Source organism: Urocampus carinirostris, chromosome 2, assembly GCF_059441175.1.
Source record: "Urocampus carinirostris isolate Australia breed hairy pipefish chromosome 2, RoL_Ucar_1.0, whole genome shotgun sequence".
Classification (NCBI taxonomy): Eukaryota; Metazoa; Chordata; class Actinopteri; order Syngnathiformes; family Syngnathidae; genus Urocampus; species Urocampus carinirostris.
In genome coordinates this window covers 28636553-28661785 of record NC_142350.1, presented here as the reverse complement: position 1 = coordinate 28661785, position 25233 = coordinate 28636553, and the positions used below count along the sequence as shown (strand labels likewise).

General features: G+C 37.9%; 1 protein-coding gene across 3 annotated transcripts in view; it reads left to right on the top strand.

The window, feature by feature from the left end:
- The window catches only part of col14a1a (collagen, type XIV, alpha 1a), a 240953-nt gene that overhangs the window by 167620 nt on the left and 48100 nt on the right, over positions 1 to 25233 (top strand). For all 3 annotated transcript variants that reach the window (XM_088326131.1, XM_088326128.1, XM_088326130.1), the window contains exons 28-36: positions 7762 to 7905; positions 8244 to 8408; positions 8481 to 8519; positions 8599 to 8737; positions 10022 to 10164; positions 11732 to 11841; positions 14409 to 14567; positions 17779 to 17856; positions 22221 to 22307. In XM_088326131.1, coding sequence (XP_088182257.1) covers positions 7762 to 7905; positions 8244 to 8408; positions 8481 to 8519; positions 8599 to 8737; positions 10022 to 10164; positions 11732 to 11841; positions 14409 to 14567; positions 17779 to 17856; positions 22221 to 22307 — 1064 coding nt within the window. The remainder of the gene's footprint in view (positions 1 to 7761; positions 7906 to 8243; positions 8409 to 8480; positions 8520 to 8598; positions 8738 to 10021; positions 10165 to 11731; positions 11842 to 14408; positions 14568 to 17778; positions 17857 to 22220; positions 22308 to 25233) is intronic.

Sequence of the window (25233 nt, the reverse complement as noted above, 5' to 3'; positions counted from 1 at the left end):
ACCCTGGCGTTCGTGTTCTGCCCTCATCGAGCAATGACGAAAGACTGGCTATCGGCACCCGCTATGATGTCGATGATGTCTTTTATTGTTTCTTACCCGCTATTTAACAGAGGTTGCACATATAACATGTTTAATTAGTTATTTAAATTGGTTTTAAGAATCTTATTGCATCCATATCGCTTGTGTACCTTTAATATTCAGAGTATTCTTGTTTTTAGCTCATTTTCATACCCAGCAACCAAATAAGGGCCTGGCATTTTTTAGTCTCAAGGTTCTTACTTCTACCGAGCAGGAGAACGAATGTGATGGAAAGCAGAGAAAAAGCGAGATCTGTGAAGAAGCATCATCGTCATTATCATCTTGAAGGGGCGTTTGCGCTCCACACTCACGCATCTGTCAGCTTGGCTTTGGAAGCCGCAATGTACGTGAATGTGGCTGATGCCTTCCTTCCTCAGCTCAAGCGTGTTCGCACCAGGAAAGTTTAGCAGCTCGCATTTTTTCCGTAAAAGAATGTTCACGCTGCAGCATTAGTGTCTGCGAAAGCAAGATGTGTAACTCACATCCTTGCAGAATATATACATTTAGTTTTAGGACAACTCCTTAGAAAGAAATCCAGATTCAGTAAGCTGAAAATGCGTGAGGGCCGGCTATCCAGCCTGGCATTCCTTGGACAGTCTTTAATAAATTCACCTTCTGAAAGGTTTGCATTGCTGGGTGTTCAGCATCGTGACTTTGTAGCTCGCCTTTGTAGCTTGCCTTTGTATCATTTTCATCTAACTCGCAGGCTCTCGTGAAAAAGCACTGCTTTGCCGTTCAAACAGCTTCCAGTTGCTTCACCTTTTAACAGCGTTCGTTTCCAGTTAGCTTTTTGTAGTCAGCAGGTTTTGTCTGGCAGTTCCTCTTGACATTATATTCTGTGAAAACAGCCACAGTCTCATGGCAAATTAGCAGACGCAGTTGTTTCGGATTGCGATATAAAAAATACTCCAATTTCGACTTGTCCTGGAAACAGCGGGCCTCACAGTCAACTTTCCTTTTTTTATTTACAGTCACAATTTTAGAAATGTGGTGGGCTAAGGGCAGGGTGGATAAAGCTCTGCTCCCATCGTCTAGTGAAATGGTGAACTTTTTCTTTTCTTTACTTAAAACAAATTTACTTTACACTGCAGTCAACATTTCTGGCGGGCCGCATATTTTGATTTTATGACAGAGGCCAAATTATTTTTTATCACAGGCTGTAACTGGCCCCCAGGGCCGGACTTTGAAAATACCTACTGTATGTGATCCACACTTTTTCATGTTTCTTTGTATGTCCATAAAATATCAGGTTAGCGCCTTACATGGCTGCACAGATCACGACCGCTATTGGGAAATGTGAAGCACAATAATAATAATAATAATAATAATTTCCTTGTATTGTCATTCTGTGTAACAACGTACACAGAACGAAATGTCGATTGCACCTGACCCGTTGTAGCGAGCCGATGCAGCCGCAGCCAACAGAGGGCGCCGCCGACCACTTTTTAAGTCTTAGGAATGACTCGGCCGGGGCGCGAACCACCGACCTCCCAGTCTCAAAGCGGGCGCCTTACCATAATGTAAAGCGCTTTGGGAAGTCATTGACTTGAAAAGCGCTATATAAATGCAGATCATTTCATTTCATTTCATCAAATCGTATTTTTAGTGTAGCCCTTAATCATAAAAAGTCTCCAAGGGCTGTACTATTTCAAGAATAAAACGAACATTCAATTGATAAAAACGACCGTTTGAAAACAGGAAATTGTGTAATATAGCTATTCAATTTTTAAATAACCGTGTCATAATTATGAATTTAGATTTTATCATGATTTAATTTTCCATAGTTTTTTTTGAAGTTTTCTCATATAAATATAATTTTATTTTATTGTCATGTATTCATTTAAAAACAACACTTAAAACAAAACTTTTTAACATTAACAAAGTAGGTTTTTATTTCAAAACCTTTTTTTGCTCAATGTCAATTTTTTTTCTGAATGCAGTTTTGCCCAAATGACTTGCATTCATTAAAAGTTGCTAGGTTGGGCCTATGAAAGACCTACGGTGCCAAAATCCCATTGATAAAATTATGTCCCTCTTGGGCTTCCATGCTGTATAGAACACCATTACAACATTCTATGGTCTGAAACCTACCAAACCAAATATGTGACAATTGGATTTACAATAATTCTCCTAAGGTACTTGCAAATATAAAAGTTTATACTTTTATACAATGCTCTGTGACATCTGTTTGAAGATTTCATACACCCTTTTTAATGCATTCACAAAACATGCTTGATTTCTTATTTGAGTTTCATTTCTATTTCTAAACATATATTTATTTTACTGAATTTGTTTTGAAAGTAAAATCAAATAAAATGAATACAAGGAGCAAAATGGATTTAGTTGAGCTAAGCTAATTTCATTTAAGGTTAGTTTATTTTTGTCCATATTAGATTTCCCCAAAATATTGTCTCCTATATAGGTTCTTTTTGAAAATAAAAAGTATAATACTATAAATGATCTTTTATATGCCTCGTAATTTATTTCTTTACATTTTAAGATTTTGTTTTTTACTTTTAACTACTTTACCAAACTCTTCAGTTAAAATAGTCACATTTATCAGATCAATTTTTCTCATACAAACCAGACAGTGCGTATTTTTTAGCGCTTCCTGGTGGTGAAAAACAAACTATCTTCATTCATTTAAAAAAAAAAAAAAAAAATTAAAAAGTAAGCAAAAATATATTACCACTGTTATAAATGTGCAATTTTAAAATTCTTGTTGGTCAAAAAATATATATATATATTTTACATAACATGAGCCTCAACCAGAGGGAGATTACATAACCGTCCAACATCTTGCTGCTACAGGTACCCGAAAAATACAAAAATCTTGTCAACAGCTGTTAAAAAAAATAAAAGAAAAATAGTGTGGTTTGATCACTTTGAGTCTTTGTCGTCTGTATTCTTCCTTGTGCTTTTTAGCATTCATTTTTGATTGCGCAATTCAATACAGCAACATATAGTGGTCGAATACTAGACACTGTCCCCTTAAGTATTATTTTTATTTTACAGAAAAACTATGTGAAATAAACAGTAAATTTGAAAAAAATACTTCAATGATCATATTTATCAATAGGGCTAATTTATTTCTTCAGTGATTCAAATATAGATCGTCAATATCAAAATGATATTTTGGAGAATAAAAAAGTCCACTTTAAATATGCTTCACGGAATTTGGAACTTCTTCTCGCTATTGCCATCTTCTGGCTTGTATCCTGATATTAGCCTTTGACAAGCTCCTTATGTTGCGTGTGCAAGTACGTGCATTAATTAGACATGCCATTTTTTATCTTTTGGTGGTTTTGATTTGGTATCTGATCTCTAATTAAAGCAGTCCTTTTCTTACTCTCACCATTTTTATGCTACACTAACCAGAAACGGAGGTAACGAGCATAAAGTCATTCTTGACACCCTCTCCTCCTCCCATCTAATGTCTTCCGCGACCGGAACAGCTTTGCTGAAAGTAAAATAAAAAAGCAGATGAGCGCGGCTAAATAAAAAATATAAGGGCTCTTTGAACTGGTAAGTTCTTACCACAGAATATTTTATGTTCACAATAACTGTGTATTATTTGTTATTGCAACATCCATTGCAGCCTGATCATCCTGGAAGGGGGATTACCTCATGTGCAGTCCCTTCTCAAGGTTTCTTCATTTTCCTCATGTTGAGGTTTTCGAGTTTTTCCTTGCCCTCATGTAGGTTTTAGATCAGGGGATGGTTTAATAATAGTATGTGGTTTGCAATAATCTGTGGGCTGTGCAGCCCTTTGAGACTCTTTGTGATTAAGGGCTATACAAATAAACATGACTTGACTTGACTTGACTTTAAGGACACTTTAAACGACACACCCCACCTATAAGTTTCTTCTATCTGTGTAGCTAGTAAGCTAACTTCTACTTTTATTAACTGTTTAGCTTTTACAATATATTTGCCTATGTAATTTGTGGTAGTTTAGTGCGGTGTCTATCAACCGTTCATGAGCCAAGGCACACTTTTTTTCATTAAAAAATCTCAAGACACTTTCCCTCAGAAACGTTCAAATGAATCTCCAACACTAGTTTCACGTAGTTGTTTTTAGCTTGAATTATAACATCATTTTAATTGACAGTGCAGTTTTTTTTCTTCTTTTTAATCTTATGTGGTTAGCGTGGCTCAGGAGGTAATACAGGTTATCATTCACTTTGCTGTCGTTTTGGAACAAAAAACATAACAAAAATAATACTTAAAATAAACAAAAAGTATCAGCCTGAGGATTTTTTTATACTACTATCTAAAATAATATAAGCAAAAAATAAAATAAATAAATCAGCAAGATTCTTTCAATATGTGATGTATCATTGTTTTTTTTCCTGTGCAAACTTAAACAATTATAAAAGGAATACGCTCAGTGGAAGACCTTTAGAGCAGGCTAAACTTCCTTAATTGAGTGTCTACTTAAATTTAAACTTGTGATTTTTAGTTCAAATAATTAATAATTTTAAATAATTAATAAATTTATTTTCCTGTGCTACCTCATGAGCATAAAAGGAATGAAAAAAAAACAATCTGATGCCACCTACTGATATAGTTACTCGGCTGATTACTGGGAGAATTCAAAGAAACTGAACGATGGCATGCGCTTTTGCAAAGATAAAACTGGTCAATTTCTCATGGCACACTCGCATTCTCTGGCACACTGTTTGAAAAACACTGGTCTAGTGCATATAATTGCATTTTTACAACAAAATGATGCAATTCCTTGCTTCAGTTAAAAACAGAGCAGGTTTGTGAGGTCTGGAAAAACGAGGCCGTAAATGTGGTAGTGTTGGATTAACTCCATTCCCGTCCTGCCGCCATTAAAAACCAAGACAACTTGTGAAAAAAACAAAGAATGAGAAACCAAAATGTTAATTAACAGGAGCACTTCTGAGGATAGATGATGGCGATGGTCCATGCTGTTATCCAAAGGTCAAGTGGAGCATCACAAACCATAAACACTAGTCTGAATCTGGGACGTGAGACGCTCAAACATGTTGTTTGAAAATAATGAACTTATTAATCAGGGCCATAAAGACAGCTTCATTGATCAGCTTCTTTCGCCGTTAATAATAAATGATTGGTAATGACTGACAATAAACCTCAGGTTTTATGTGTTATAAATGTATGTATTCACAACGGTTCTCTTCAGAGGTTATTGAGGACAAGAGTTGTTCGGCAACAAAAACAAAATCAAATATTTATAGGCTCAAATCCCGCATGATTGAGAAAATGCCTTTAGCACCATCTCATGAATAACATTTTTATGTTTTGTCTAATGGGACGGCCTTTAAACTATGTAAGCTGCCCGTATGCATTTTATTAACTGATTAAAGCCATTAAAGTTGACTTTGACTCAACTTTTAAAAGTTGATCAACTTTCAACCTTTGTGCCAAATTTGATGTATTTCTATCCCTTATGCTAAATGCTAGTGGTGTTGTAAGCTTGACCGGATGTTTTGGAGCTTCATAGGTGTCTTATTGAAATGCATGAGGTTTCTTTTTGGTCTTTATAGAACATTTCTTTGTGTCTTTAAATTTACAGCAGGATTGCATACTCACCAACACTACCCCTTTACACCTCAGGCCGCTGGTTCTCAACTGGTCTGACTTTATGACCCACCATTCCACCTGAAAGACAAGTTGCGACCCAAGTTGAGAAAACAATTCAAACGCATCCAATGATGAATTGTGCGGTTTAAAGCACTGATAGCACAATTCTTTCACCTTTTTTCAAAACACAAAATGACCAGCAGAAGCAAATGGCCTTCAAGTATGGTATATACTTGCATATTAGCCTACATCACATATAAGAGACCCTTGAAAACTGCTTTAAAATAGCCACATACTGAAACAAATTTAACATAATAATAAAGCGTGTACCTAAACATTGCTAAGTAGTTAATTGTGTACTTAGTAAGCACTAATATCAGTGTCTAAAATAACGTCTGCCAAGACGCCCGGGGCGTGCATCTTTTACGTCGGGTGTACAACTTACAAAACGTCTCCGCCCGGGTGGCTGGCAACTTTTTCAAGGGGGAAAAAAAAAAAAAAATTTTTTTTTTTTAAATGAAACGTTTGCTTTGTTCCGATTTCGAAATATTCGTTAGGTTTGGAAATTTCGGAATTTTGGTTCGTTTGGCAAGTTGCATACCTGGCAGCCAATCAGAAGCCTGCATCGAATAACTTCGTACTTCCGGACTTTCCCGAGCCTTATAAGGTCGTGCATTTGTATATAATTTTCCAAAGTAGACACACAGAGAACACATGAAAAATGGAGAAGTGGTTAAGTTTCAAGCCAAAACCTCAGAAGAGGTATTCAAAAGGAGCTAACAAAATTTATGACGCTACTAAAAGTACATTTAAAGCACCTTGGAAAGAGGAGTTCACGTGGGTTGCAGCAGATGACGCAACGCAAACATTGCATGAATGAAGATGAGTAAATACAGGGGACATACTGATGGTAGATGGAAAACAGCGATGTCATATACATGCAATGAATGTTATAAGTAGATTTATAATAAACCTAATTTTCTGCTATATATTCTGATTATCAATCCTTAATATTTTGCAACAACAGGTTTTTTTGCAATTAGTCGTCTTATTGTGTTTCAAGTTGTGAAAAATGGGGCAGACAACTTTATGGCCTGGCAGGCAACTTTTCAGAGTTGTCTGCCCTGGTGTCCGGTAACTTTTTGAGTTTAAGACCCTGCTAATATACTGGTAAGAAGCTAAAACTGTAACATGTTTTAACCATTCATTGTACAATCCGGCAGCGTTTCAATGGCAGACTCCTATACATCATTTTTGTCTTTCACAATCGTTTCCTTCTTCGACTTGATCGTTGTTGTTACTGTACTCCATGTTTCCTTTCCCTTACCACACATTTTCTTGGGAACCAGTATTATGGGCAGAAAAAGGTAATAAAACCAACAAAATCTCAATAAGATGCGATATGGTTAGACTCTCTTAGCTTTCGTTTTGAAACAGTTGTAAAGTTTACACTGTTATTATTTTAAAAATGAATCTTTTTTAGTGCTTAAAATATCTGTGCTATGTTTATCGTAATTATAAACTTACTCATGGTGGGGTGGGGGTGAGAGTTCAAGTATTCAATTATCATGACATTTTGGTATCGGATTGGTATGAATCGACAATACCATGCATTTATTTGGATCAGATACCAAAATTCCCAGTATCGACCACCTTTAGTTATTCAGTTAGCTATTCAGTTTAGTTAGTTCTTTTAAAAAATAAAACATTTCCCAGTGCCTAAAATATTGGTGCTGTGTTTATCGTAAATATAAACTAACTCATGGTGGGTAATGGTGAGAGTTCAAGTATTTAATGATAATGACATTACCAGGCAAAAAGTATCGGTTTCAGATTGGCATGAATAGACACTACCATGTATTTACTTGGATCGGATCATTACCAAAAATCCCAGTAACACCCACCCTTAGCTTGGACTAACTGTTTAACTAATAGTTCTATGTGTGTCATACCTCAGGAACCCTGATGGCCATTTCTAGACAGATAGCTGGATTATTTATTTTGTCCTCTCATGAAAGAAAATAAACTTTTGTGTGGAATTACTGTAGATTCAGGAAGTAATGGAGTGTGGGAAAATGGCTATCCTGATATTTTTTGTTTTATCTTAATCAGGTCGAGCCATTAAGCATGTGAAGGAGTCTATTTTCACTTCGGAAGCTGGAGTTAGAAGGGGCGTCCCTAAAGTCCTCGTTGTCCTCACTGATGGCCGCTCTCAGGACGATGTCAACAAAGTGTCCAAGGAAATGCAGATGGATGGTTTGTAGTACTTTTCAAATACGGTAGCGACTTCTACATATGCGCTACTGCAGTTACAAAAAGTTTGAGATGCGAGATGAATTTTGAGTTAAAGATTTTTCCAAACATATGAGAAAATATCCAAGTTACAAGAATTTCCAGACGCTACCACTAGAAACCACTCATCACCAACATCAGCTCATCCCAGTTAAGATGTCCATTTGACTCCACAGAGTCCTGATCCTGTGCACGTTGTTGTGTTTTTACCACATTTATTGTCTTCCGTGATCGCTCCCTCTTCCCACACTTCCCTGGTGAAAAAGACTCTATAAGTAGTCTCATTGGATTCTTTTCCATAGGATACATCATTTTTGCGATCGGCTTTGCGGACGCCGATTACGGGGAACTCGTCAACATTGCTAGCAAGCCCAGCGACAGGCACGTTTTCTTCGTGGATGATTTGGATGCAGTGAAGAAAATTGAAGAGCAGCTCATTACTTTTGTCTGCGAGGCAGCCACAGCTAGTGAGTGACCCTGAAGTGAAAAATCACAGAAGTCAGTAGGATGTAACTAAAGGACTCTTTTGTCACTCTCAGCTTGTCCCTCTATACTAATGAGCGGAAACAGCATGGCGGGTGAGAAGTCGAACTGACGGAAAACGATCGCCATGGTGACGTGCAGGAAACAGGGATGAAGCTAACGTGTCTCCTCCAGGTTTTCGCATGATGGCAAAATTCGGTTTGGTGGAGAAGGAATACAACGGCATATCCGGAGTTTCTTTGGAGCCGGGCTCGTTTAACAGCTTCCCGTGTTACAGATTACACCGAGACGCTCTGTTGTCGCAGCCCACCAAGTGAGTGAGAAGGCAAGAGATCCAAAAAAAGAACTTATTTTGTTATATTAGACTTGCCTTGGTCAAATGCTCCAAGGTAAAACTTGTGAATTAGTCATATTTAATGTACAGTGCCCTGGCTAAAATTTCCTGCGCAACATCCATGCAGTTTTAGTAATGCATGAAAACTATTAAATACTAATAGTTGAATAATTTATTCATATCTTTTTGTGTACTCCTGGCGAGAGTCAATGTTGATCACGCCTCCTACTTGATGAGTGGTTAGCACATCCACGGCACAGTTCTGAGGTCATGGGATCAAATCCTGCCACCATCCTTTCTGTGCGGAGTTTGCATGTTTTCCCCGTGCTTGCATGGGTTTCCCCTAAGCACTCCGGTTTCTTCCCACATTCCAAAAACATGCATGTCAGGTTAATTGGCCGGTTTAAATTGTCCCTAGGTGTGAATGAGTGAGTGAGTCGTCTGTCTCTGTGTGCCCTGCAACTGGCTGGCAACCAGTTGAGGGTGTCCTCTGTCCACTGCCCGAAGACAGCTGAGGATAAGCGGTGCAGATAATGGATGGATGGATATTCTTCATATGAGTTGTATGAACAGTAATATTTGTTTTTTTTCGGGCACAAACATATCAGTTTCGGATACTTTCTTTGGTTTTATCTGTCCCCCATTGGGTCGTCGTTTCCCGTTTCTCCAGATTTTGTGCGTACGGCGGGGACAGACGTCTAGTGAAAGTCCGCACATTCTTGGGACAAATTTGTTTTTTACAAATACCAAACGTTGCTTATAAATGGCGTACACCTTGTTCTGTGCAAACGTACTCTTTTATCAATGAGGCCCCAGGCACGAACGTCAATGTACGTCGCTCTTTTAACTGGATGCACTTAAATTGTACCGAAACCCTCAAGTGTAATTCAGAGTGCATCAATATTTTTTGTCCTTGGTATTGTTGAGGCTTTTCGTCATCCAGCTTTAAATTTAGTCTCCCTAACTAGGAGCGCTCAGATTTTCAAAAATGACATCGACAGCAGTGCTGAAAAGTAGAAGCAGAAATCTTTTGAACCTCAAATGCTCCCAGGCAGCTCTACCTAACCTAAAAAGTTTGAATCTCTGATGAAAAAAGGTGGCACTCTGAGACAGTTCGACGCTCCTTAAAAGCTCTCAGCCGAGCAGCAAAAAGACTTGGAAAAGACGCCTTGTGAGTACATGCCCAAAGGGCACAGTAAACTCTTTTCCTGTTTGTGCGTGTGTGTTTTTGTGTGTGTGCCCGTTCCTGCATGTGTGCGCCAGGTACCTTCATCCTGAAGGCTTACCATCCGACTACACCATTTCCATGATAATCCGCCTGCTTCCTGAGACGCCACAGGAGCCCTTTGCATTGTGGGAAATCCTGGATAACCACACCAAGCCGTTGGTGGGACTCATCTTGGACCGTGGGTTTATTTCCACTCTGGTTATGTCTTTATCTTGTTGTGGTCTCAATCTGTGAGTTGAATCTTTCATGATGCTGGAGTTTTAGAAGCAGAAGCTGTGTTTCATTTGACCAAACATCTCGCGTACTTTGACGTTTGCAGGAAAAAGCAGTCACGATTCACAACATTGTGACTCCAGAATATATATTTTTTTTCTTTCACTGTTGTAGCCCATATGCCAGGGGTGTCCATGCTTTTAAGAAAGCGGGCCAAATTTGGCAATCTAAAATGGTGTGAGGCCCAACTATTCAGCCCGGCATTCTTTCAACAGTCTTTAATGAATTTACCTTCCGGGAAATGTTTGCACTGCTTGACGATCAGCGTCGCAACCTCATATTATTTTCCTCACAGGGTCTCGTGAAAATGCGTTGCTGTCTGTTAAAACAGCTTCCAGTTGCTTCACCTTTTCACAGCCTTTGTTTCCCCTTATCTTTTTTTAGTCTGCATGTTTTGTCTGAGACATTCTTTGAAAACAGACAGTTTCTTTGAAATTTAGGCAGTGGTTTCGGATTTTAATGAAACAATAGTCCTATTTCCACTTGTCCTGGAAGCGGTGGCCCTCACAGTCAACTTTCCTTTGTTTTAATTTCCTGTCACCAATGTGATTCTTTGTTGTTGTTCAATTGTATTTTAGACTGCTGTCAACATTACTGGAGGGCCACGTTTTATTAATTCTATGTCAGAGACCGCTGGACATCATTTTTTTTATCACAAGCCGTAACTGGCCCACAGACTGGATTTTCAAAGTGTAGGGCATGGGACCAATGGAGGAGGGGCAGCTGTTTCGAAAAAGCCAAACTGATTTTTAAACGTAATAAGCTTATTGAAGGGGGGATTATTATCTCCGAAAATGAGCCAGGAGACTAAATCTGTGTTTCCCGTACTATTGAAAGTCACTGGCGGACCGCCAGGGTTTAATTGGTCACTGCCAGAGTCTAAAACTTGTATTATTAAAAAATATAACACATTGAGCCGAGGAACAGTGCAAGAGAGAGATTGCAAGACGAAGGACAAAAAGAAGGAAAGGTAATTTTAAAATGAGCCAAATCAGGAAACTGATCTTTGTTTGGATTCATTTGATTTAAATAAATGGCTTCAAAACATTGTGCATCAGTCCCTCAAAGATACGCTCTCTGTTCCTAAATGCCAATATTCAGTAGAGACTGTAAACACTGTAAATGTTTTTTTTTAATAACGAAAATACATGCTCCTCGTTGACTTACATTTCTGACGTAATCTTTTTAAATAAATATTTTGTAAGCACTTTCCTGTCCTCCTTACTTGCCTGTAAACAAAACTTTACAGGTTGTAAACCAGGTTGCCATGGCTGCTGCATTGCAAGGATGTCTTATACAAATAAGTTTTGTAAAATACTAAATACTTGGGATTTTATGAAAATACATGTTTGGGACAAGCACAATAAATTAAAACAATAATAATCTTACCTGCTGATTAAAATGCAATAATGTATCCTTATTTTACTTTAATTTGCAATTAAGATGGGACTAAATATTATAATTTTCCACAGACTCTGGAAGGAGTTTAACATTCTTCAACTACGACTACAAAGGAGACTTCCAGAGTGTCACTTTTGGAGAAACACAGATAAGAAAAATCTTTCATGGAAGTTTCCACAAGGTTAGTTCTTAAATAGAATCATTGATTGTTTTTCTATTCTTTTAAGAATCCATTAAGGAGCTAAAAGCTCGTCTCATTCATAACACCTTTCTGATTTATTTTAGGATTCATGTCATGAATTGAAGTGGTTGCTTCACCAGTGCCAGCCCTTACAGTACTTGTTATTATTTTCTGGACTTTTTATCATTTTCCTTTCAAACATCTATTCAAATTTTGTCCAATTTCAGTGGATTACTTTCAACACTGAAGACACAGGGCTCATTTAATTTACAATCACATTTCTTGAATGAAAAACATATAAAAGTCTGTGACAATGAGAACTACAATAAAATTGTTCAGTGACTTTTGACCATCATGTTGCATACAATGTGGCCTTCTTTTTAGTACATGCAACAAAAACATTCTATTTGGAAGGCACATTTGCTTTTGTCTATCAAAATAGAATTTAATCAGCCGGATTGCTCGTTTTTTATCCACAAATTTGCCTTGGTTAGTAATTAACATTTCTAACGGTTTGTACAAAATGTTAAACATTAACATCAACTTTATTCACGCATGTGCGCAGTAGTTTGTATGAAAGATGAGCATATGCATAAACCCAAATTCTAATTTTTCGGACTGAGTTAACCTTTAAGGTGAGAATATTCTGACATGCCAAAATGTCAGCAATGACCCAAAAGAGGTGTCTTATTCTTCACGGAAATTGATGAGATTAGTAAACTTTTTTTTATAAGGATAAACCTTAACCAGGTGCAAAATGGAAGACCTTTGTCATTTATGTACAGATCTTTGATTTTGTTTTCTCACCAACCCCTTTGGTGTGGAATTTATTTTGTTATTCCGATAAATGGTGTGGTCGTTGCTCATCTGAAACGACTTTTAGCTTGGCAGTCTTTGGAGTTTGAGCCCTGCTGAGGACAAAGGAAATTGCACAGTGTGCTTTTTATGTTTGCAATACTGAGACGCAAATGTCGTATTGATGTTAAATGTAATGCAATTTAAAAATTATTTGGGGTAGTACATGTTTCTAATCTCAGAAGCAAAACACAGTTGTGTTGGCCCAAGTAAAACAAAATAAAATCATATTTTTCAGGATAAACTTAGGAATACATTACACCAAATTGGTATATTTTGTCTTCTATTATGTTTTTCCCCACTCTGTTGTTTGTTTAGCTGAGTTTGTACGCTTTGATGATAACAATTGCTTGATAACTCTGTGTTATGGATTCCTGCTTGCACAATACTAAAGAGTTATTACATTTCTCCCCGTTTCTCCCCCTAATCATACGTTCAATATGACTGATAATGCATCACTCTCTGCAAAAGAAGCAAAAGCAATTTGTCTCATGTCTGCAAAACGATAAGACGGACAGAAATAAACGAGGTGCCTTAGAAACCCAAGTGATTCTGTTGATTTTTAGGACCGCAAAAACAACTCTTTACTCCTATTCCTTTGTTCATTTGATGCTTTAGTCCAATTTTCTCTTGTATTTACTTGTATTTTTTGACCTGCAGTCTAGTGGTTGATTTCTTCCAGTTCAACCTGACTAACAATCAATCTAAAATAAAACTATAATATCTGTGCACCAGTAGAGCATCCTTCGAGTTGAGACGCAAAGCTACATTTGGGTGGCATTCCCTTTTTGGTAGTGTGGTTGGCACAAGGAAAACCCAAAGATTAAGAGTAAGAGTCCAGATTAGAGGTAAAAAATGGGGCCTAAATAATTAGTTTAATTTGAGGGACCGAAGCCAAAGCAAACCTGAATTTTTATATTTTGTTTGTGAAGACTCTTAGCAGAAGTGGGGATTTTGGTCAACTCTGCCCCACAGAGCGCCCCTGGTAAGGGGGGCTTTTATTTAACAACAACAAAAATGCTTTAGTAGGGAGAAGTGGGTGTGGGACCAGAACTGCCGAGGAGAAAACTTGAGAGGGTCTTTGGACTAGTGAAAATCTTGAAGGGGAGATTTTCGAGTACCCTTAAAAAGATGGCCAAAGTGGAAGATCCTGGCATGAAGAAGGAACTGAAGAAGGAGGTCTGGGAGGGGAAGCTTGAAATATTGAAAGGAAGAATAGGGAGTACCTTTAAAAAGGTGGTGGGAGTGGCAGGTCTTTGAGTGGGTGAACGTGGAACGAAGATGGAACTGAAGAAGTATATTGTGGAAGTAGAAGTTTATAGTCTTGGCGGTTGAATGTCTTCAAGAATCAAAACATTTCAGCAACGTGAGGTGGGAGCCCGGAGTATTTACGGTAGGGATGGCTAATTGTCTGATTGAAATAACTTCGGGAGAAGAATAGGAAGGGGGAGCTGAAAATTGTGTAATGCTGCCACGTTTGGAGAAGGAGAGGGACTGCTGGTGCCAAACCTCGACACTTAGATCCCAAACTAAAATGTTATCACCACCCTCGCTCTGATCGCAGGTGATAACAGAAGATGCATGCAGCCAAATTAGCGGAATTTTCATTAACTCAAGATAAATTTAAAGTGAAAACTTGCATTACTCTGAGGTTTCACCGTTGGCAACTAAATAGTATTGTTATGTAGTTTTAACAATTTTCCTCTTTTTAGCTCCATGTAACCGTCAGTAAGACAGCAGTGAAAGTGGTGTTGGACTGCACTTTTGTCGGGGAAAAAGCCATCACCGCAGCCGGAAACATCACCACGGATGGTGTGGAGGTCCTGGGACGCATTGTGCAGTCCCGAGGAAGACAGGACAACTCTGCTCCGGTCAGTTCAAACTCATGTTTGACTGTCACTCACCCATTAACTCTCTACTTGTCTTATTGTCGCCACCGATCCGTTTTGGATTTTAAATGTATACAAAAAACACCTACCTTTTTTTATTATGTCGATTTGTATTCATTTGTTTTTGTACTACATTACAAAATTATCTAATTAAAATTGTTACATTTCTCTTGTTAAGGTCGGTTTTGACCCGGCCAAAACCAAGACTTGTAAAGACATGTAAGATCAATTCAGTATAAAGCTAGTAATTTGTATTGTCACAAACAACAATGTTACTCCAGACCTTTCCGATAAAAGTAAGCTATGGGAGTTAAAATAAAAACCTGGGAACCCTGTGATGCCAAGACCAACTATTTCTGGAATATAGACATTTACAAGGGTAAAGGTGCAAGTGGCATCATTGAGAAAAAAAAGGTAAAACGTGTTGTCCGTGATATGTTTACTGGACTGCAGGTCACTTGTGACCATTTTTTCTACCAGCTATGCCCTTGGAATATAACTTCTGAGGAGAAATCTTACCATTGTGGGAACAATGAAAAAATAATAAAGCAGATGAAATATATGTTTTATGGATGAGGAAGACGAGCAAGCTCACCAGAAGATGAGAAAAAAAATGTAATTTTTTTTAGTTTATTTGACAGCTGATTTATGTAACGGGTCACCACCTACCCACTAGCATAGGGCATGTGACCTAAAAGCTAACACAAGAGGCGGGTTAATGGAATCCTGATTCACTGAGTCTGTTTTTAAATCTGGAAATCTGTCCATTTAAAGACTACAAATGAATGGCGGTTGTGAAAACTCATACATAATCATTGAAGCGTGTTCTTACCCCTGCTGCAATACAAATTTGGTTTTTATGTTGACCTGTGGCAGCCTCTTCTCAGCAAAGTGCAGAACTAGGTTTGTCAATCAATGTATGTGTTTTAGGGAAGTTAATACTCTGACGCCTCCACATTGACATCTCAGCCCATCTTTTCAGTAGAGGGCAAAAAAATGCGACACCTCTGCTTAAACTTTAGCTTTGGCACAAAGCAAGCTTTTTGTTGTCTGCGGCATAATTTAGACACAGTAAACAGAAATGCACGATCAACTTAAGACAACTTAATTCTTTAAAACTAAAGTTTGATGAGTAAGTCAGAGTACAAATGTGTTTTTTTTCTCCACCAAAAAATACAGTCTTTCTATAGGACCGTGCTTCAAGAATTGTAGGTTGTCCACATTGTGTATGTAAAATAATGCTCCCAGCTATAAGAGTTTAGTAAAGACAGATTGGTGCCATTTTGAAACCAAACAGTTTTTATACAACCCTGTCGAATCTTTTTTTTCCTATAAAGGAAAAAAATCAAAGAAAAATGTAGTCCGCATGTGTTTTAGCGGCACAAGAGAACTATGAGTTGCCTCACGTCAAACAATGAGTTTTAAATACTATATGACACAAAAGTGAGTACACACACCCATTACATATCTGTAGACATTTTATTATTATGTTTATTAGAACATCACTAAAGAAACATCAAAAGAAGTAAATCAACAAAGGCCATGGCTTACTGGAAAGTTACCATCTGGTTTGATGAGACAAATAATTTATTTTGGCTCAGATGGTCTAAAGCATGTGTGGCGGCAACCAGGTGATGAGTTTTAACATGTTTGTGTTGTGCCTAAAGTCAAGCATGGTTTGGGGCTGCATAGTTGCAACTGAAATTGGTGAGTTGCATTTCATTAAGGGATACACAAACTCAAGTATATACTGTTGAATACTGTAGCAGAGAATGATGCCCTCCTTCCAGAAACTGGATGCAAAGCAATGGACCAGCCTGACAATGACCCCAAAACTCTTCTAAGATGATTAAGGCTTTTACAAAGGGGATGAGGGTAAAAGGGATGGACTGGCCAAGCATTTCTCCGGATCCAAATCTAATTGAATATCTTTGGGACATTTTTAAGCGGAAAGTGGAGAAGGCAGGTTCAAAGTAAGATGATTTAAAACTTTCCACTTGTTACAATTTTTCAAGTCCTTGAAATAATTTCTTGTTTTACTCACATCTTTATTCTTAATAACTGTCTATGTTGTCAATTACCAGCTCGGTGACCTTGGTAGGGCACTCACCCCAAGACTGGGAGGTCACTTGTTCAAACCTCGGCCAAGTTATACCTAAGACTTAGAACATTGGTACATTTAAATGTAAATGTAAATGGTCTGCATTTTTATAGCGCTTTTCAAGTCAATGAAGGTACTCATTGCCTACCTGCTTAACGTATTGCATCAGGGGTTGGAATTGGGGGGTTTGGTCATCTAATGACACCCAAAGACAGGTATTGCGACACATCAGTTGGGTAGAACTATTGTTGCATTGTTTACTGTACACAGGCACAAGTGTGTATGAGAACCGACCCCTAAAAAAAATCCGGGATAAGGTGAGGAAAGTGAAAAATTTAGTTCAGATCGTCAATTAGTTATGGCCATGCAACAAGGGTAGCAAATCATGTGTGCTCTTTATATTTCTTGATGATCGCAAGCTTTTTTACCATAGTTATCATACTTTTACTTCTCTCTTTAGCATCATTGTAAGCATTTGACTCATAGCAAATAAATACAGTACAAATAGCCAATAGCATATCAGTTAATTCATGTTGCCATGACGCAGACCAACAGCAGACCAGCATTTTTTTATAAAGTCAATCGATAAGGAGACAGGAATCTTAGAGGTATAACTAGTCATGCGCACAAACACAGCAAAGATTGAATTGTATAAATTTTAGGGCACGCAAAATGATTTGTTGTTGATGTCATGTATCATGGAAAAGGACATGAAGAGGAGAAGGAGAAAAAACACCTTATTCCACACCGTAAAGTAAAATGCCGTAAAGCAGGAACGACGTATTCCAGGAGTGTGCTGTGCAATGACACATTAATGTATGTGTGCATACCTCAGCAAAGTCTAAGGTACTTTATTAGTCATGTTCGATGCATCAGGAAAAATCAAGGCAGAGTAGGCAGTAAGAGATCGAGCGCTGCTAAGAACATGCTGAGCAAAACTGTTCCTCTAATAGAAGGCGAACAAGTGAACTTTTTATCCACTTAACATATGAGTGTCTATTAAAGCTGAGTTGATCCTATCCAATCAAAAGGGGCGTATGTTTCCCTGGCCGTAAAGTCAGAGCTGCTGAGTCTAACGTTATGTGTTTGCAGTTTCAGCTCCAGATGTTTGATATCATCTGCAGTACGTCCTGGCCAAGCAGGGATAAGTGTTGTGAACTGCCGGCGTTGGTAAGAACTCAACACATACACACACAAACTCACTCTCATCATGCAGTCATTTGCTTAGTCTCAGAGGCTGAGATAATCAGTGCCGTAATTGTGCCAGTGATAAAATCGGGTGACGATAAAACCAGAACGAGCAACCTACAATGAGATCCAAATGACTTGGAATTTGTCAGAACAGGGATGGCTAGCAGCGAGGCAATGCCGCCGTTTAACCGAACCTAATTTCATTTACAAAATCGAATTACACGCGATGGGCACCTAGAGGATATGATCGTATGATTCCATTTCCATTATGCTCTTTTGTGCACACACCAGAGAAGTGTTGGTAGCAGATTGAGCGCTTGGAATCAATTATAAGCACACTACATTGTGTTATGTGCAATATTTATATTTAAATGCTTTCTTTTGAGGCTGTTTTAAGGCTTGGGATTTTTACTTAATGTCTTAAACAAGATTGGGAGGGTATAACGAGGTGTCGGACAGACCCAAATGTTAGACACAAGGGATGTGGTCGAACTCTACTAGGAGGGACATTTAGCAACAACAAAATACGGGTGAGAAATGGGATGTGGCACCAGGACTGCTGAGACCTTGAGAGGAAGGCTTGAGAGGGAAACTCGAGATGGGGTTTTGAGGTGAGGAAAAATCTTGAAGGGAAGATTTGGGACTACATTTAAAGAAGATGGCTTGGGTGGGCGATCATGGGACAACCAGGGAACTGGAGGAGGTGATTGATGTGGCAGGTCTTGGAGTGACTATAAACTTTCTGAATCGGAATATGAATTGGAGTGGGCGACACTGGAACATGGAGGGAATCAAAACGGAAAGTAGTGGGAGGCGAAGCTTGTAGTCTTCGTGAGTGATGGTCCTTAGAAATCTAGTGAGGTGGGAGACCATGGTATTAACAGCATAGGTGGCTGATTGTCCAATAGAAAACACCTAAGGAGAGGAAAAGTGAGGGTTGGTGGAAAATGGGGTAAGGCTGCCATCTTTTGGGGGAAAATGGACTGCAGACACCAAACCATGACAGGGTTACTTTAGAAATGTAATCTGATAGTTACCTGTTTTAAAATGTAATCGGTAACATAATCTAACAACCACAATGGTGCAATAATGTAATTTAAGTTGTTTCAATTACTTTTGGATTGCTCCAATACCAAATAATCCAATAAAAGACAAAATTAGCATAAAATAAATGAAGTTACTACATTTTCTTTAAGACAATTGAAACCATGTGAAATGATTTGGAGGAAACCAAGGCCAGGTATTTGCTTGAAGTCTTACAAAAAAGTTCTAATTTCAACTTTGTAGGATATTTTATTAAGCCAAAATAAAACGCTATCTTTCAAATGGCAGATAGTCTCAGATAGACTACATAACATTTGTTTACAAACATGGAAAGATATCTATATGTAAATATGCTTTTAAATAAAATTGCACTTCTGCAAATTAGTTTACTAACTATACCTGTAATTTGATTACGTCCTTTTTTTCCATAACCGTAATGGAATACAATTACTTTGCCTGATCTTAAAATCTCATCTCATCTCATCAGCTGCACAGCTTATCCTTAGTAGGGTCGCGGGGATGCTGGAGCCCATCCCAGCAATCATCAGGCAGTGGGCAGGGGACACCCTGGACTGGTTGCCAGCCAATCGCAGGGCACACGGGGACAGACAACTCACTCGCTCAGTCACACTTAGGGACAATTTGGACTGGCTAATTCACCTGAAATGCATGTTTTTGGAATGTGGGAGGAAACCAGAGTGCCCGGAGGAAACCCACGCAAGCACGGGTAGAACATACAAACTCCGCACAGTAAGGCCGGTAGCTGGATTTGAACCCACTCAGGAGGTTCCCGCGACCTCAAAATAGATAAACAAAAATAACGTCTGAGCTGGACATACAATGACGTACGGCATAGGTGCTCATTAAGTAAGTAGATGGCGATCTACTGGTGGATTGCAGAGGTAGTACTGATAGATCTCATCAAAGAATATTCAGTGTATTGTATTTGTTCGGATACGCTGCTATGTATTGGTCAAATGCAGCATGTGAACATGACGTCAATGTTGGTCATGCTGCAGTAACTAATTGGAGAACTCCAAATTTGGTGGACGAAAAGTGTAATTTATGACAGTTATAATTGTTTTTAAATGGTATTGATTTTTTTAACTTGTAATTTAATTTAAGTATGTAATGTGTAATTGATAAAATAAAATTCAATATTTACGTATGACGACGGGATTGAGCAAAATGCCCTACCAAAGAAAAAAAACTCTAATTAGTTAACTTTTTAAATATAAGTTGAAATTTTGATTATTAACCTTGAATGGAAGTATTGTATTTTCCTAGATTGAGTACAGGGTATTTTTTTACTCCTTAGTGTTACTTATTTCTCACAAGAAAAGGATTGGACAAAAACATGGGCATTAGGAAAAAAAAAAGACTTAAATTGAGTCAGGGAGTTGACACCTATTACTACTTGCCGTATTTTTTTTATTTCTACTTATCATGTTTGATTTTTTTAAGCGTGTATTGAGAAATACAGTGCATCCGGAAAGTATTCACAGCGCTTCACTTTTTCCACATTTTGTTATGTTACAGCCTCATTCCAAATTGTATTAATTTATCTTTTATCTCAAAATTCTACGCAAAATACTCCATTTTGACAATGTGAAAAAGTTTTTTTTTTACTTTTTTGAATTTATTTAAAATAGAAAACTAAGAAATCACATTTACATAAGTATTCACAGCCTTTGCTTAATACTTTGTTGATCCACCCTTGGCAGCAAATACAGCCTCAAGTCTTTTTGAATATGATCCCACAAGTTTAGCACACTTATCTTTAGGCAGTTTTGCCCATTCTTCTTTGCAATAAGTCTCAAGCTCAATCAGGTTGGATGGGAGACGTTTGTGCACAGCCGTTTTCAGATCTCTCCAGAGATGTTCGATCGGATTGAAGTCTGGACTCTGGCTGGGCCACTCCAGGACATTCACGGAGTGGTTCTGAAGCCAATCTTTTGAGATCTTGGCTGTGTGCTTTGGGTCGTTGTCCTGCTGGAAAATGAACCTTCACCCCAGCCTGAGGTCAAGAGCGCTCTGGAGCAGGTTTTCATCCAGGATATCTCTATATATTGCTGCATTCATTTTTCCTTCTATCCTGACTAGTCTGCCAGTTCCTGCTGCTGAAAAACATCCCCACAGCATGATGCTGCCACCACCATGCTTCACTGTAGGGATGGTATTGGCCTGGTGATGAGCGGTGCCTGGTTTCCTCCAAACATGGCGCCTGGCATTCACACCAAAGAGTTCAATCTTTGTCTCATCAGACCAGAGAATTTTGTTTCTCGTGGTCTGAGAGTCATTCAGGTGCTTTTTGGCAAATTCCAGACGGGTTTCCATGTTCCTTTTACCAAGGAGTGGCTTTTGTCTGGCCACTCTACCATACAGGCCTAAAGGGTGGATTGCTGCATAGATGGTTGTCTTTCTGGAAGGCTCTCCTCTCTCCACAGAGGAACGCTGGAGCTCTGACAGAGTGACCATCGGGTTCTTGGTCACCTCCCTGACTAAGGCCCTTCTTCCCCGATCGCTTAGTTTAGAAGGCCGGCCAGCTCTAGGAAGAGTCCTGGTGGTTCCAAATGTCTTCCATTTACGAATAATGGAGGCCACTGTGCTCATTGGGACCTTCAAAGCAGCAGAAATTTTTTTGTATCATACTTTTGACTTCATGATTGGTGTTTGTGCTCTGACATGCACACTCAACTGTGGGACCTTATATAGACAGGTGTGTGCCTTTCCAAATCATGTCCAATCAACTCAATTTACAGCAGGTGGACTCCAACTAAGCTGTAGAAAGATCTCAAGGATGATCAGTGGAAAAAAGATGCACCTGAGCTCAATTTTGAGCTTCATGGCAAAGGCTGTGAATACTTATGTAAATGTGATTTCTTAGTTTTCTATTTTTAATGAATTCCAAAAAAGTTTAAAAAAAAACTTTTTTACATTGTCATAATGGATTATTTTGTGTAGAATTTTCAGATAAGAGATTAAATTAATACAATTTGGAATGAGGCTGTAACATAACAAAATGTGGAAAAAGTGAAGCGCTGTGAATACTTTCCGGATGCACTGTATTGTAAGCATTCAATTCCCATGATTGGGACACTTTTTTTTTAATGGTAGATTGCCTTGAATCTCTATTTTGACTTAGTCATTTTGTAAGTAGTTCACATGCTGAAAATGTGTGAGCACCCCTGACGTACCATATTTCTGATGTTGAAAAACTGAGGTAGGTAAAAAGTATGAACACATATGTGCACTACATCTCTAATCCAAATCTGTGTTTTGGCATGTTTCCGTCCTAGCGAGTGGAAGAAAAGTGTCCCCCAATGCCTCACGCCTGCACTTGTTCTCAGGACAGCAAGGGACCACCCGGGCCTTCCGGGCCTCCTGTGAGTACCCATTGCTTCTATGATTCCGAGCTAAGGTTTGACTACAAATGTGTTCTTTAGACGTTCTATCTGTTCTCAAATGAAAAATGCTCAGGGATGGATGAGAACTGTTATAGGGTATTAATTGTTCCTATACCAGTTTTCGTTTTTTTTAAAGTTACGGTACTCATGACAATGGTGCACCAAATGACCTGTTGTATTAAACGTCCCTAATAAATGTATTTTTTTCCTCGTGCATTTATTCTTTAATATATAACTCAAATTCGCTATTTCTTGTTTTTTTTCTGTGTATCTGACCACATAATGATACATTGAAAAAACACAAAAAAAAACTCAAGAAAACCGAACCCCAAACATATTTACAAAGATCCTACTCCCACTCCAACAAACATCTTTAGTGGTGTTATCAACATCTTTTAAGAACATATTCCTCAACATAAATCCACAATGATAATTTTGACTGTGAACATCAGAGGCAAAATATGAATAAAACAAATGGTATCTTAAACATAGCACCAAAACCAAATCTTGAAAGATTGCTGAAAAAAATAATTAAAACGCATGTTAGGCAAATACTCCACTTATTATTATTATCAGAGAGTTTGATTTGCATCTATTTTCCTTTTAACACTATAATTATGATAAATGATATTATTCAATCATGAATGTAATGTTTTAGCTCTAAAAATAAACATTTTATTTAACAATACAATGGTATTGAAAATATATTTAAAATGACAGTGCAATATTTAGTACATCTGAGTCTGAAAAAAAAAACCAACAACATTGATATAAATATTAAGAAAAATAATGAACTATCATATAATCATGTAATCGTTTTGTCTGCACAACACAATACAGCGACATCAGGTGGCCAAATAAGATACACTGTTCCTTTTAACCTTTCTTCACAAAAGTCCTAATGTCGAATTTGTGTATTATTTTATACTTATATATTCTCCAGTATGAATCAACTGAAGTGTTCTTTCGGTTGTTAGTCCTCAGAAAGTTTTTTAAGAACACTCTGTTAATTAATTTGGTCTCAAGACTCAAGTTCTTGACGTTTTTACTGGAGATTATCAGCATTTTAGCAAGATTCAAGTGCGCAAACAGGAAGTAACATGCAAACATGCTCATTTATAGTCTGAAACACCTTCTTGTCCTAATTCTCATTTTTCAATGTATGTCTCTGTCTCATCTGTCAGTTGTTGCATTCGCTATTTGTCATGTGTGTTTTTTGCCCTTTGTTTTGGACACCAAACTCTCAATCATTGTGTTTGCCTCTATCATCAGTAGCATATAGCTTGAGAGAGTAATTAGAAGTTGATTCCATTCATCAGTGAAGATTAGGATCCACCGCAATACTCTCCGCCGTGCAACCAAGCCAGTTTCACTCTCTCATTTGAAGAATCCACATGTCTACTTGCCAAGTCACTTTCTTATTCTCTTTAATTATGTCTCACTCAAGAAACCTGTTGTGTAACGATAGCGCAGTTCAGCAACAAATAGCCAATATAAATGTTAATGCACAATATCTACCATTTTGTTAGGCTAACTGCTCCTCTTTTTTGTTTAAGATTTTTTCTTTCATTTTTCTACCAACAGTGGGGCAGCGTGCAGCTCTGATACCTTTTTAGTGGCCTTCCTATTTTTTTCCTTTACGTCCTCTTCATCCCAACGCGGTGTCTCTTTTTACCCCGTTTCTTTATGTCTCCTTTTCACGATGTTTGTGTGGCTCCGTCGATTTGAATCGATGACTTAAATCACAATGTAACTGCGTATCGTGGTTGTCAGTGAAGGCCATGATGGGATAAATCTTGGCTGTGCTACAAAAACACAATAGTCAACGTCCTTGGATGTGTGTCTTCTGTATAGCATCACCTTCATTTCACACAATGCATTGGTCGTTTTGTATTGATAAATGTTTCTTTGGGATGTTTACAATGTTGGAGTTTGTAAGGGCTAACTAATTTAATGCAAGTGGATTGCAACAAAGGAAATTGCCAACCCACATTTTGGATATCATTGGGTCATTTTCTAGCTTTTCCATTGGTTATTCGGATCACCAATTCCATCTAAGACATATTATGGCAGAAAAATCCTTATATTGGACAACTGAAATGAGGTTTCTGAATTTACAGTGTGCTATAAAATCTAAAACAAAGGTATACTGGCGCATACATGTGGACACCCCAACAGAAACATGACATTGATATTTAGTACATGGGTCGTTCTTACTGTTCAGTGCCATTTCAGCTTGTTAACCTTCACTTAAAAAAGTAAGATATTCAATATTTCAACATTTTATCTCAAAATAGGAGTTTCAAACTATAAAAGAAATGTATTGGTCCAACTCAGGATATAATAATGTAACATTTCTTTTATATTTCACACATAACGTTGGCCAAATGTTACAGTGCATACCAGTAATGGGGGACAAAAACAGGGGGGCATTTTATGCTTAAGTTAGCCATTTCTTCTAATGTGATGAAAAACAAGCCAGTATATGATGATTACTGTGAAAGATTCTTAACATGTTTATTAACCATATTATCAAAATTAAAAAAAAAAAAAGTTTCCCACTTTACATAAGCGAAGCGGGTGCACATGTTGTGCTTTCCCTCATCAGCAAACCATAATAAACATTGAAAAAAGGTTGATTAAAGAGTGGTACTTATTCTTCTTCTCCTTGATTTTTTTCCCTCCAAAAATATTGTTACATCAGAGAGTCATGTGACTAAAATCATAGCCAGCAGATGTTTTCTATAGAACTCATACCAGAATAACGGGATGGACAGCTCACACTGGGACAGTTTTCTGTTTTTCGTGATTTTGCTTAAGGTATGCTAAAGCATATTTGGATAGGCCAGCTTCATTTTGGAACTGTGGACGAATGGAAAATAAAATTGAGTTATCTGGACATAAT